General features: G+C 44.2%; 1 protein-coding gene across 1 annotated transcript; it reads right to left on the bottom strand.

Annotated features, from left to right (window-relative positions):
• Positions 1-8,452: 8,452 nt before the first annotated feature.
• Positions 8,453-12,415, bottom strand: LOC121594917 (tyrosine-protein kinase transmembrane receptor Ror2-like). The gene is made up of 4 exons (XM_041918744.1): positions 11,608-12,415; positions 11,253-11,532; positions 10,930-11,172; positions 8,453-10,866 (listed from the first exon to the last, which is right to left on the bottom strand). Exons 1-4 carry the CDS (start codon positions 12,004-12,006, stop codon positions 9,689-9,691), a joined length of 2,100 nt encoding a protein of 699 aa, XP_041774678.1. The 5' UTR covers positions 12,007-12,415; the 3' UTR covers positions 8,453-9,688.
• Positions 12,416-12,478: the final 63 nt, after the last annotated feature.

The raw sequence follows: 12,478 nt of genomic DNA, 5'->3' as shown, positions 1-12,478 counted from the left end.
ATAAATGCACCATATTTCGGATTGCGCTGTAGTAAAATGAACACTAAAAAATACATTTTGATTTGCACATGAAAGATTTTTTTACGTTTACTACAAAATCTATTATCTGAGACTTGAAATACTTGGTTATTTTACAAATCTATCATCTTATATCTTATATCGTGCTTTCTGAGTATAGTACATGTACGTACACGTTATGAACAATGTATAATTGCCACAGGGACTTTATAACCGAATCTTATTTTATATTAACTACTTTTTTTTATTCAGGAGGAACGGCTTTGCCGTATTGCTTAATATTAACTACTTAAGTATATTAATTATACTTTAGTCAAGCAAACATGTTCAAAAAATTGTGTAAAAGGAAAAAAATATTGTTCGAATATTAAAACATGTACAAAATATTCTTCTTATTATTCTTCTTATTATTCTTCTTCTTCCTTTTCTTCTTCTTCTTCTTCTTCTTCTTATTCTTTTTCTTCTACTTCTTCTACTTCTTCTTCTTCTTCTTTGACGCAGCAACCGTTATGTGAAATATTGGAAAAAAAAATAATCAGGGAGTTCATATTCTAGGGTAAATGTTTTGATTTGAAATACAGGGTGGCCACTCGAATCAGGATTTTAATTTCCCGGTTTTTCCGATTTTTCCCGGATTTTTTTGGTGTTTTCCCGGTTCACTATGTGTGCCGGTTTTATTGATACTTCAATTCCAAATTATTATATCATACGTTTTCAAAAATCGTTTTGTACAGGATGGTAAGTAAACACGGGCATTACGGGACAAATGGACACTTGTCATGAAAACTGGATAAAATTTATAAGTGAATTATTCAAAAATATAGTATCCAATCTGGAGGTGTGACAAAACATTTGAGAACCATTTTTGGTATGATTTCTATCAAATTTGTACAAACTAATTTTCAAGCATGCGCTCGTTTGTGGATCTAATTTGGCTACTATGGATCTTAAGCTATTTAAATATGCATTCTTTATATTTTCGGAAGTTTTATATGAACAAAAAACTGATGAAAAAACTACAACAAAAACATTACAAATATTGCTTTTTGATGGTTTTGCATCATGACACTAACGTGTAAAGATTTTGCCCCGTGGCCAAGATATTTTTCATCTGCTATCACCTCATCATCTGCTATTTTCGATATTAAATAAAACCACTAATAAAAAAGACTCAAATTCTCGTGTCTATTTATTTTTGTTTTTTTTTTTTCTTTTGTCAGGAAAGAAGTTCAGACCTCTGAAAAGAACAATAAAACGTCAAATGTCTGATATTTGCTAATACTACATATACAACTAAACTACAATCACTTTGAAACGCATCTAACTCAGAACATCAATAGCACAGGAATCGAATAAGACGAAGACATTTCATTTAAAGTTTACCTAATTAGGTAGATCATTTCAATTGCTTATTATATGGGACTTTACCGCAAACCTAGACACTCTAGAAACCTCAAGAAAGAAATCCTATTTTACACAAACATATGACATGCAGACTAATGTTTATCCCAGATCGATCGTTGTAACACACAAAGAACAAAAAACCCCAGCTTCAAAATCATCCACCTCCTCTGTCGCTCCAAGCAGTCATATTTCCGCATTTAATGATCTCTTGCGCTGTTACTAAACACACCAAAAACAGCAAAAATCGATCCATCCATTTGATGGATGCGAATATCGTTGCTCTCTTGCTCGACGATCTTTCGACACTCCTCTCGCATCTGTTCGGCAAAAATCTGGTCGGGAGGCGGTCCCAAACGCACGCGAAACCGTTTGGAGCTGTGGTTGGGATTGCCTGGGAACCACTCCCGTACCCATTCGATCGGGGACTGTTGGCTGCCCCGTTGGAGGATCGTTGCGTGTGGTGCTCGTTGTGTTTGCCGGTGGGTTTTGACTGCTTCGTACGATCAGCAGCTTCGCAAACCGTGACGACATCATCCCTAGCACGTGCCGGTTCGTTTCCTTTCGCTTAGGGCGCCGTCGTTCGAATCACCGGAGGGTTCGTTTGTCGCCTCGGTCTAACGGAGCACCCGCCGAACGTACACCAACACGTCACGGATCACACATTTGATAGGGTCCGCGACGCTTTGGCGAAAGAATTCCGTAGCGGACGCTAGATGGAAACGTATGTAAACAAATCGCGGCACGCTCGTATTTGCGGGCGTTAGGGTCGTCGTAACGTCGGCTTGATCGGCGACAATACATAGCGATGAAGCATCGATCACATACCGGGACGGACACCTCGGTGTGGTGTGTCCGATCTTATAAAACGGACCTGAAGGCTCCCGCTCAGGGTCAGTAAGAATTTTGTCGATTTTCGGAAAAGTATTCTCCGCAGCCGAACTCCTACAAACCCCAAAATCAGCGTAGAAAGATGCAGAATATCAAGGCACGAGTGTTTTTGCTGCTGTCGTTGATTGTCCTGTTGGTTGGATTGGCCGATGGATCGCCGGTGCCCTACATTATCGATGCACCGCGCCACAAGGACGACAGCATCCCGTCGGCAATTGCCGGCAATCCGAGACCACTGTTGGATGGCGATGTAAGTGTGTTCTCCTACAGATTCTTTCAATCAATTATCCCTTTATTGAGGAACTTGTGACTTATAATTTCGCTTTTATTTATTATCTTCCCCAATGCAGGCAAAAACAATCATCTACGATCTAGCGGCCACGATCACGGACGAAGGATTCGACGCAATGGAATCAACGAACATTGGCTTCCTGTGGAACCCGCTGGCACGTATCTTCAGCCCACTGTGGTAATGGAGTAATACCAACATCACCGAGGGCATCGCCAACCGATATGACATGACAACGCCGGCGCATCGATCGCTGGACACCACGGAACTCCAATAAACACTGTCCTGACAGCCGTTTTGTTGCGAGTTGTGCATTTAAAGGCTTGTGATAAGGTTTCCACCGTGTGATACTGTAGCAGTAAGTGACGTCGAAATTTACCATTACCTGTCCATTGTTTTGTTGTATTGTTTTGTTTAAACAAAAAAAAAACACGTTCTTCTCTTCGGGGAAGAGAAAATAAACAATCTTTGATTTGTTCCCAAATGTGGCGGCAGCTGTGTTGCTGTAAGTTGTTTTATGATAAGATAATGAAGGTCCAGAAAAGGGTTGCAATTATGACTTCAATGGGAGGCCCGGTTGACGGTCTTCTCTTGCAGCTTTGTTCGACTTTTTTTAGTTTCATTTACTATGGGGAATGTTATGGTAAGTTGCTCTGCTAAAAATACTAAATAGCGCTTGAGATCCCATCATTAGGAAATTTCGGCAAGTCCGACGGCTTGTAATACGGAAAGTTTATGGCTTTAAATCATCGTCAAATTTTCAAAAAGGATTAAATTTTTAAGAAAATTCAAGGTTTTTCTTCGTTTAGGGAATGTTTTTTTTTCTTACATCATTCCGAGACTTCTTACATCTTTCCACAATTGATTTTCTTTATTGACAATTGAATTTACTGTTTTTTTTTCAAACTATTTTATCATTTTTTTAATTCTGATCAGACTCATTTGAATCATAAAAAAAATATTATCAAATTTCAGTTATAGTATTCGTAAATCAGGGTAAATAAGTAATAAAACGATATTATGTAAAAAAATAAAGAAATAAGTAATAAGCTGCAGATACTAAACTAATAAGTTGCTAGTATTCGTAAATCAGGGTAAATTAGTAATAAAACGATATTATGTAAAAAAAATAAAGAAATAAGTAATAAGCTGCAGATACTAAACTAATAAGTTGCTATTTAGTCATGAAGTTGCGTGGGAGAGAGAAAAATAACAAACACAATCATACATAAATAATAAATATGTAACAAAAACATAAGAGGAAAGAAAAACTAAACAATATAAAATGAAGAAAAAAGGAATAAGAAAAAATAATAAAATGAACTGTACAATAACTGCACACAAAATAAGCATTCAAAACTTCATATAACTTGCAAAAAATATAACAAAAAAGGTAACAAAGTAAGGGAGAATACAGTCAACTCTCCCTTATTTGGGAGACGATGGGACTGTCAAATAAGAGGGGTTTGCAAATTATAGAGATTAAAAGTGAATGAAAGGTCCATACAAACAAGAAAGAGACAGAACATTTAGTATGTAGCCTTAACTGTTGCTATAGGAAACTGCGAACAGGATTGCCGTGGAAAATGTTCAAATAAGAGAGGTTTTTCAAATTAGAGAGTTGTCAAATAAGAGAGGGTTCACTGTATAAAGAAAACCACGAAAAACATACAAAAAATCTGTACATCTTTTTTAATAAGATTCATTTACCTTCCCTGTATCCCTTTTACGGTAAAAAATAAAAAAATAAAACAAAATTTGAAATAAATCTAAATTACTTTTAATCCAACTACCGACGGTACAAAAGGCTGATGACTTTATCGAAGGCAATTTGCCCAAAACTTTATCGTATTAATCTAGCAACCTATTTGCCCACAACTTCTTGTCTTGTTTACCGACAAAGCTTATCAAACTAAAAAAAATCCAGTCAATACCAGTTCCGTTCGCTGATGAGCCGTAACGGATCCAAACCCATGAAATTTTCCGTCCAAAAAACCATGCTTTACCCTTTTATGTGCGTGTTTTTTTGTGCTGTCCTCGTCTGCTCAAGGGTGTTAACTATGCAGAACCTGAAGATGAATATTTAATTAAGCAAGCACCCAAACAAAACACTCTCACACACAGACACACCACAAGCACACACACACCTACTCCCTGTGCTCTCCACCCCGCAACAGTCTGGCATGGTAATGCCCCATGGGAAATACGCCACTTTCCAATGTTTCCCACCGCATCATCAATCAGCCCCTTCAGCCCAACACTACACACGCACGAGCCCATGAAGAAAGCATCCCCCGCCAAAAGGTGACAAACACACTTCACCATGCGTATAGAGTATGGTCCACCCCATCAGAACCGGTATGGCGCGCCACATGGTGATGATGCCACACCGGGTGCACGTGCGCTTTTTTCAGGCTCGTGCCCTCTTCGGCAAGCCCACCCCCCTTCTCGATACATAACCGCGCGCGCGGCAACAGCCACAAAGTAGGGGTGTGCGGTATGCCGCGTGCCCTCATCGCCGACGACGCGCCTTCGGCCTTGATGACGTGCATGCCCGCCTAGGCGACGAACTTTCGTGCGTTTGGCGCCACACGGTCGGTCGGGTTCGGTTCCAGTTTTGATTCGGGCCGAGCCACAAAGGCACGATACACCAGCACGCGGCTCTGGCTGTTGACACTGGCCCACCGCTCCAGCTCCTGCTTCACCGCTCACCAAACGGTAAATATTGCCACCGGACTGGGTGGCTTCCCTTCGCGCCCACACCAAGCACGCTGATTCATGCGGCGCAGTCATCGGTTCGGCATGTTGGGGATCCTCCTAACCGTTGAGAAAGGTGTGACGTTAAAAACCGTATCACGTGACTGTGATAACGATCGGTGGGCTCGTTGTGAGGGTCGCGCGAAATCAGAGTGGCAGACGGCAGCGGCGCGTTTCGGTGGGATCCATGTGCGATTTTTTGGATGTTTTTTTTTTGCTCGAATTCGCACAACGGGGAGTTGATTATTGTTTATCAGAAAAGAGATGATAGAAATTTTACAACAAAAACCATACCTATGCCTTTACTAATGTGCTGTTGTTATGGTACACACATATCGCCTTCGCTTTAGGCCACTCCATTATAGGGATTATTGTTGACCATCCGTGCCAGTTTTTGCAATCGTTTTTTTTTTTTTCAAGTGCTTGTTTAACTACTGACGTCTAAGCACCTACAGCGTGATCCTGTCACCAGACACACTGACGCCAACCGAGCAAAGCTGTCTTAAATGACTTCTTCACAGCTCACAACGGAGCAGTTCAAATCTAATTTGAAGTGGCATTTCACGTAGTTCAAATACGTTTTTACAAGCACATCACACGACTACTTTGGCTTATTTGACAATAGTTGGGAGTATTCAATGTTTTTTAAATAATGTAAAGTATTGTTAGACAAAAATAAATAAATTAAATCATTTAATCTCTTCAATTACTCAATGAAAATGAGCAACTTTTACAACAATTAAACGGGGTTTAGCCTTTCAACTTTCTTTCGAATAAAAAAGTTAGTCAAAACATAGCTAATAAACATTAAACATAAAATTAAATATATTCCTTTCCCGCTCCCGAAGGTGTCATTTGTTTGCATAAATTGCATAAAACAACTATTTCCATCACCTTACTGGCTCAGAAATGCACCCAAGCAAGATGATTCACTCCACTTGCGGTACACGGTTCATTCCACTTTTTCAACATTTACTCTTCGCCCATCATTATCATTACTGGAGGCATTCGCATTCGCATTGAAATTCGCTTCTCGCCGATCGCATTTTAGCGCGACTGCAAATACGCAAGGAAATTCCTTCCAATGACGAAACAGCACGAGCTCGGTTCGATCTCAGATTGACGTTTCACTCAGTTGGCCATGCGTTGAATAGATATGCGCTGGGAAGGGAGGAGGCAAAGGGTCAGCATTAGTCACATCGCAGCACATTTCTTTCTGGAACGCACGGTTTGGCGACGCTGCTTTTTGCTTCTTTTTTCCCCTTTTTGGCATATTTGAAACACCGGCGAATGAGACAAAACACATTTATATATTTATTTTCCACTTGGTTTGTATGCTGTTTGTTTGTTTTGAGTTTGGTTTGTTTCGGTTCGCTTTTTATCTTGTTCGCACAGTTTTGGTTTTTGTTCTTCTCTTTCTTCTTGTTGTTTCTCTTTCATCACTTTCATCGTGTCTTTCACTTTAAAGTTATGCTACGTACGTCACGAACCCAGTGACGGCCTTTGCTTGTATCGGTGTTGTATGTTGTATGCCTTTTTATAACATACTCAATTCTCATCTTTACGAGTTCTATCATTCTCTCCCTCTCTTTCTTTTTTTGCTTATTACATATAGTTACTTCTCTTTTGCTTTTTTGTATCGCAATCTTTTAATGCTATAAACACCTTGCAGTCATCAATTAAAATGGTCTTTGGGTTTTATTAGCAGCCCGGTCTCTAAACTAGTAGCAAACACACACTCTCTTTCTCTCTCTCTCCCTCTCTATTCTCTCCCGCCCTCTTCTAGTAAATCTAATCAATCGTTCATTCGGTTAATCTACCAAACACGCTGGCTGGTGGTGCTTGGCGGAGGTACTTACGAGCTAACACATCTGGTACTCGAATCTGGCACTGGCCACCGGCAGTCGTAAACACGCTACATCTTTAAATTTTAAACAAGCGGCTAAAAAACTGGTCAATTTTGTCCAATCCCAGCATTCTGCCTTGGACTGTTACTATGAGTGTGTGTGTGTGTGTGTGTGTGTGTGTGTGTGTGTGTGTGTGTGTGTGTGTGTGGTGTGTGTGTGTGTGTGTGTGTGGTGTGTGTGTGTGTGGTGTGTGTGTGTGTGTGTGTGTGTGTGTGTGTGTGTGTGTGTGTGTGTGTGGTGTGTGTGTGTGTGTGTGTGTGTGTGTTGTGTGTGTGTGTGTGTGTGTGTGTGTGGTGTGGTGTGTGTGTGTGTGTGTGTGTGTGTGTGTGTGTGTGTGTGTGTGTGTGTGTGTGTGTGTGTGTGTGTGTGTTGTGTGTGTGTGTGTGTGGTGTGTGTGTGTGTGTGTGTGTGTGTGTGTGTGGTGGTGTGTGTGTGTGTGTGTGTGTGTGTGTGTGGTGTGTGTGTGTGTGTGTGTGTGTGTGTGTGTTGTGTGTGTGTGTGTGTGGTGTGTGTGTGTGGTGTGTGTGTGTGTGTGTGTGTGTGTGTGTGTGGTGTGTGTGTGTGTGTGTGTGTGTGTGTGTGTGTGTGTGTGTGTGTGTGTGTGTGTGTGTGTGTGTGTGTGTGTGTGTGTGTGTGTGTGTGTGTGTGTGTGTGTGTGTGTGTGTGTGTGTGTGTGTGTGTGTGTGTGTGTGTGTGTTGTGTGTGTGTGTGTGTGTGTGTGTGTGTGTGTGTGTGTGTGTGTGTGTGTGGTGTGTGTGTGTGTGTGTGTGTGTGTGTGTGTGTGTGTGTGTGTGTTGTGTGTGTGTGTGTGTTGTGTGTGTGTGTGTGTGTGTGTGTGTGTGTGTGTGGTGTGTGTGTGTGTGGTGTGTGTGTGTGTGTGTGTGTGTGTGTGTGTGTGTGTGTGGTGTGTGTGTGTGTGTGTGTGTGTGTGTGTGTGTGTGTGTGTGTGTGTGTGTGTGTGTGTGTGTGTGTGTGGTGTGTGTGTGTGTGTGTGTGTGTGTGTGTGTGTGTGTGTTGTGTGTGTGTGTGTGTGTGTGTGTGTGTGTGTGGTGTGTGTGTGTGGTGTGTGTGTGTGTGTGTGTGTGTGTGTGGTGTGTGTGTGTGTGTGTGTGTGTGTGTGTGTGTGTGTGTGTGTGGTGTGTGTGTGTGTGTGTGTGTGTGTGTGTGTGTGTGTGTGTGTGTGTGTGTGTGTGTGTGTGTGTGTGTGTGTGTGTGTGTGTGTGTGTGTGTGTGTGTGTCTGTGGTATGTGGAAAGTGAACATTTATGCTACGTTCACCTCTCTCTATGTGTGTTCACATTTTATACATTACTTTCAAAACACGCTCGGAATGAAATCCTTATACAAATCTTAGCTTTGTCAGCCTATTTCACAAAACTGCTACACATTATTATTGTACCACTTACATGCTATAAGGGGGGGCCACCATTACACATTACCGTACCGCCCGAACTGGAAAATGGCGTAAAATCGAAGCATGCACAAATGCGCCCAATTTGATCCAACCAGCTTACTTTGATCGCATCCGCCAATATCGAGTGTGTGTGTGTGTGTGTTATTACTTTTTTACAATAAAAATAGTCTCACGAATGCTCTCTAGTCGTCTTTAGATAGTTTTGTTTTTGTATTTTGTCTTACTTTATGAGGAATTAAATTTGAGTCGAGGTTTGTTTGTGCAAACATTGAGAAGCGACAAAATTATACATTAACCCTTACATTGGTTTAACTAACAAAATTCTCCGTTCGATATGGTCGTTCCCGTAATGCCGATATTAGTGCATATTACTTTTTTTTAGCATGTAATAAATACGTACGGCATACATACGAATAAGCTATGGTGAACAAAACAATGAGTCTTGAAATGATAATGAAGCAACCACTGAGGCGCCAGAGCTTATGGATTGCTTTCGCCAGCAAATGGTAATGGTGAACATAAAAGGCAGTGGTGTGCAAGGAGCATTTGCAATAAATATTAACTAAAATACTGAGATTTTCATTGGCAGTCTGTTCCTGTGTGCGTAAAAAAAAAGTCTTTGCAAAAGAGCCGTTTGTGGCGTCAAGTCTTGAGAATTATGCGAACAAAAAGGGTGTTTGATGCTTGTTATGGGTAATAAATAATTAAAAAATAAGATGAATGAACGCTAAAAATATGAGCTAAATGATGTGATGCTGAGAATCAACGGTTACAAGAAAGACTAATTCCGATTCTGATACCACCGCGCGCTCTCTGTCCAGCAGAAATAATGACTTTTTAGTAGGTTTAGGGCAAAACTGGCACTACTTCCGGTATCAAAGTTTACAGAAAAACCCCCCTCCACATTGCAGAATGAAATTGAATTAGATCTTTATCTGTAGTTTGCCTTCCCTACGGCTGCTGCTGCTGCACCGCTGTCACTTACCTCCAAATCTCCCGCTCAGCCAGCTGGCTACATCAGCATCTTCCCGTCGAAATCGGCCCGTATCTGCTGCAGCTTCTGGTAGATCACGTGAAAGCTGGGCCGATCGTTCGGCTTGCGGCTCCAGCACTTGCGCATCAGATCGTACACGGTCAGCGGCGTGTTCTCCGGGCAGCCGAGCATGTTGCCCTCCTTCACAAACTTCACCACCTCCTCGTGCGTCATGCCGTAGTACGGTTGCATCGCGAACGAGAATATCTCCCACAGGCAAACGCCGTACGCCCACACGTCCGACTCGATCGTGTACTTGTTGTAGAGGATGCTTTCCAGCGGCATCCAGCGTATCGGGATGGCATCGTTCTCGTCGCCCTTGTAGTAATCCTGCAGGTAGATCTTGTGCGACAGCCCGAAGTCGGCGATCTTCACCACCATATGGTCATCGATCAGACAGTTGCGGGTGGCCAGATCGCGGTGCACAAACTTGCGCTCGGACAGATACACCATGCCGGACGCGATCTGGTGCGCAATGTTGAGCAGATCGCCGTGCGATAGCTCGGTGCTGATGTTGTCCGCCCGGTTTTGCTGCGCGAACGGGGAGCACTGGCGCAGGAACTCGTTCAGATCGCCGCGTGCCATAAACTCGAACAGCAAACACATCGGACGGCCGATGGCGCAGACGCCGAGCAGCTTCACGATGTTGGGATGGTCAAATTCTGCCAGCAGGCAGGCTTCCCGCTCGAAATCCACCTGCAGGTCTTGGCTCGCCTCGTCCTTTAGCATCTTCACTGCGACGAGCGTAAAATCTTCGCCCGCCACCAGGCCGGGCGCTTTCGCTTGAAACACCCGCCCGAACGCACCCTGACCGAGGTCCTTGATGTAGATGATGTTGTTGCGAGGGAATTCCAGCTTTTCCAGCTTCGGATTCAGCTGCGCACCGGTCCGGTGGTAGTTTACGTTCGAGGGCAGCTTGTTGATGTCGATGCCCTGGCCGTCCTGTGCGGTGGCGGTTGGGTTGTACCCGGCAGCGCCCGACTGTCGGCGATTGCGCCGGTGCCGCGACACACGGTAGCAAAGCAGCACCATCAGGTGGAGCAGTACGATCGCCACGAAACCGATGCCGGAGAGGAGAAAGATCATCGACGGGGTAAAGACCGATTCCATGGTCATGTCGATCTTTCCGCGAATGTCGCTAGCATCGGTCGAGTTGGCTAAAATGGAGGAACGAATAAATGAAAACGGATCGAAGCGAATGGGGAAAGCGGAATACTTACGACAGAGTGGAATATCACAAGCCTGCCATCGAACGGATTTGTCCGTTGTGTAGCACCAGGGCGTCGGTTCTTCCCCGCCCGCATTTCGGCAATAGTTTTCCGCATCCTGTAGCTCCGCAAACACCAGTGGCGGTTTGTGGTGTGAGTGAGGCTCCTGCGAGTCCCACTTCTGGCACGGTATGCCTGTGCTCGTCACATTTACCGTGCCAAGATAAAACCTTCCATTTCCCATTCGACAATCATCTGCAAAAAAAAAAAAACAATGTATTCAAAATCATTATAAACGATGTTTAAGTCGTTTTCCTGCAGTTTCAAATACTTACAAGTAACTTCCTCCGACACCAGTTCGGTCAGCCCAACATGCGAGCATACGGGCGGTTTGGCCGATTTGTTGTACCGCGGCAATTCCTCGCAGTTGGGCAGCCGAAAGTGTCCCCGCGACTTGATCACATCGCCACGTTCCTTCTTCTCCTCTATCAGCGCCCAATCGTTGTAGCAAAACTGCAGGTACGTCGCCACACAGTCTTCGTAGCACAGCGGCAACCGTATCGTGGCCCCATCCTTGATGACGCACTGCGGAAACGCATACGCACAGAGCAATTTCTGCGTGGGGGAGAAAAGAAGCGATTACAAGCTTTGTTCATTTTGTGCAACAAAACCGAAACGAATAACGCTTACCTCTGCTGCCGGACGGCACGACGGGGGCAGATCGTTGATCAGATCCTCAAATAGGGCGGTGGTGATTTTCTCATTCTCCCAACCGCCCGTCCCATCTTCCCGGCTGTACCACACCTGCCGGCTGTTTATGAACCGTTTGCACACCTTCCCATTGTACGGCGCACAGTAGCCTTCCTCCTCGTACCCGGCATCGTCCCATCCGAAGGTGTCCTTCGTTCCACCGCCGTGCCGTAGCGCGGCCGCCGAAGTTGAAACGGCCGCGACCGGGCTGGGTGTGGTAAGGGACGCTAGCAGCACCGTTCCGACCGCGACGTATGCGACGCTCGACAACAAAACCACCCATTGTGTTCGCCTCCGAGGAGGACGACCGGCGGCTGTGCAGACATCCCCGTCGCTCATCTTCAATTTCGCTCGCACCGACGCGAATGGGGAAGCGCAGCGACCCGGCTTGCCTTTATCCAAAATCTGGCGCTAATTATTTCACTACACACAAACGCACAAGGGCAACACTGTGGCTCTAATTAGCTTCACGCTGGAACGCTGAACCTTTACTGCAAAACACTCTCCGAGCAGCAGCACCACCCCACTTGACCCCGTTGTTCGTGGGGTTGGTAGAAAACGGGCCTCTGTTTACCGATGCCACTTGCAGCGACGGTGCTCCGGTTGCCCAAGGGTTTAGTGCCTTTGTAGCTGCTCCATGTTTTCGACTACCACTGCCATTTTCTGGATATTTTCATTCACGATTCTTTGCGACTCTGTTTTGTTGTGCTCTTGTTCGCAACTTTTCTGATTTTTTGACGGAATCCCTGCTTGACAAGGGGGGAATCGTTTTAATTTTGACCGGCAAGCTTTGCGTCATGCTCCAGGTGTG

This window comes from Anopheles merus, chromosome 2L (assembly GCF_017562075.2).
Source record: "Anopheles merus strain MAF chromosome 2L, AmerM5.1, whole genome shotgun sequence".
NCBI lineage: Eukaryota > Metazoa > Arthropoda > Insecta > Diptera > Culicidae > Anopheles > Anopheles merus.
This window is presented reverse-complemented; position numbering and strand designations above follow the sequence as displayed.

Bases quoted from the DNA above. Each gene is read 5' to 3' on its own strand.
- LOC121594917 (XM_041918744.1), bottom strand. From the start codon at position 12,006: ATGAGCGACGGGGATGTCTGCACAGCCGCCGGTCGTCCTCCTCGGAGG. The intron at 11,533-11,607 runs GTAAGCGTTATT...TCCCCCACGCAG, and splicing joins CGTGCCGTCCGGCAGCAGAG to AAATTGCTCTGTGCGTATGC. The intron at 10,867-10,929 runs GTAAGTATTCCG...CCTCCATTTTAG, and splicing joins TTGTGATATTCCACTCTGTC to CCAACTCGACCGATGCTAGC.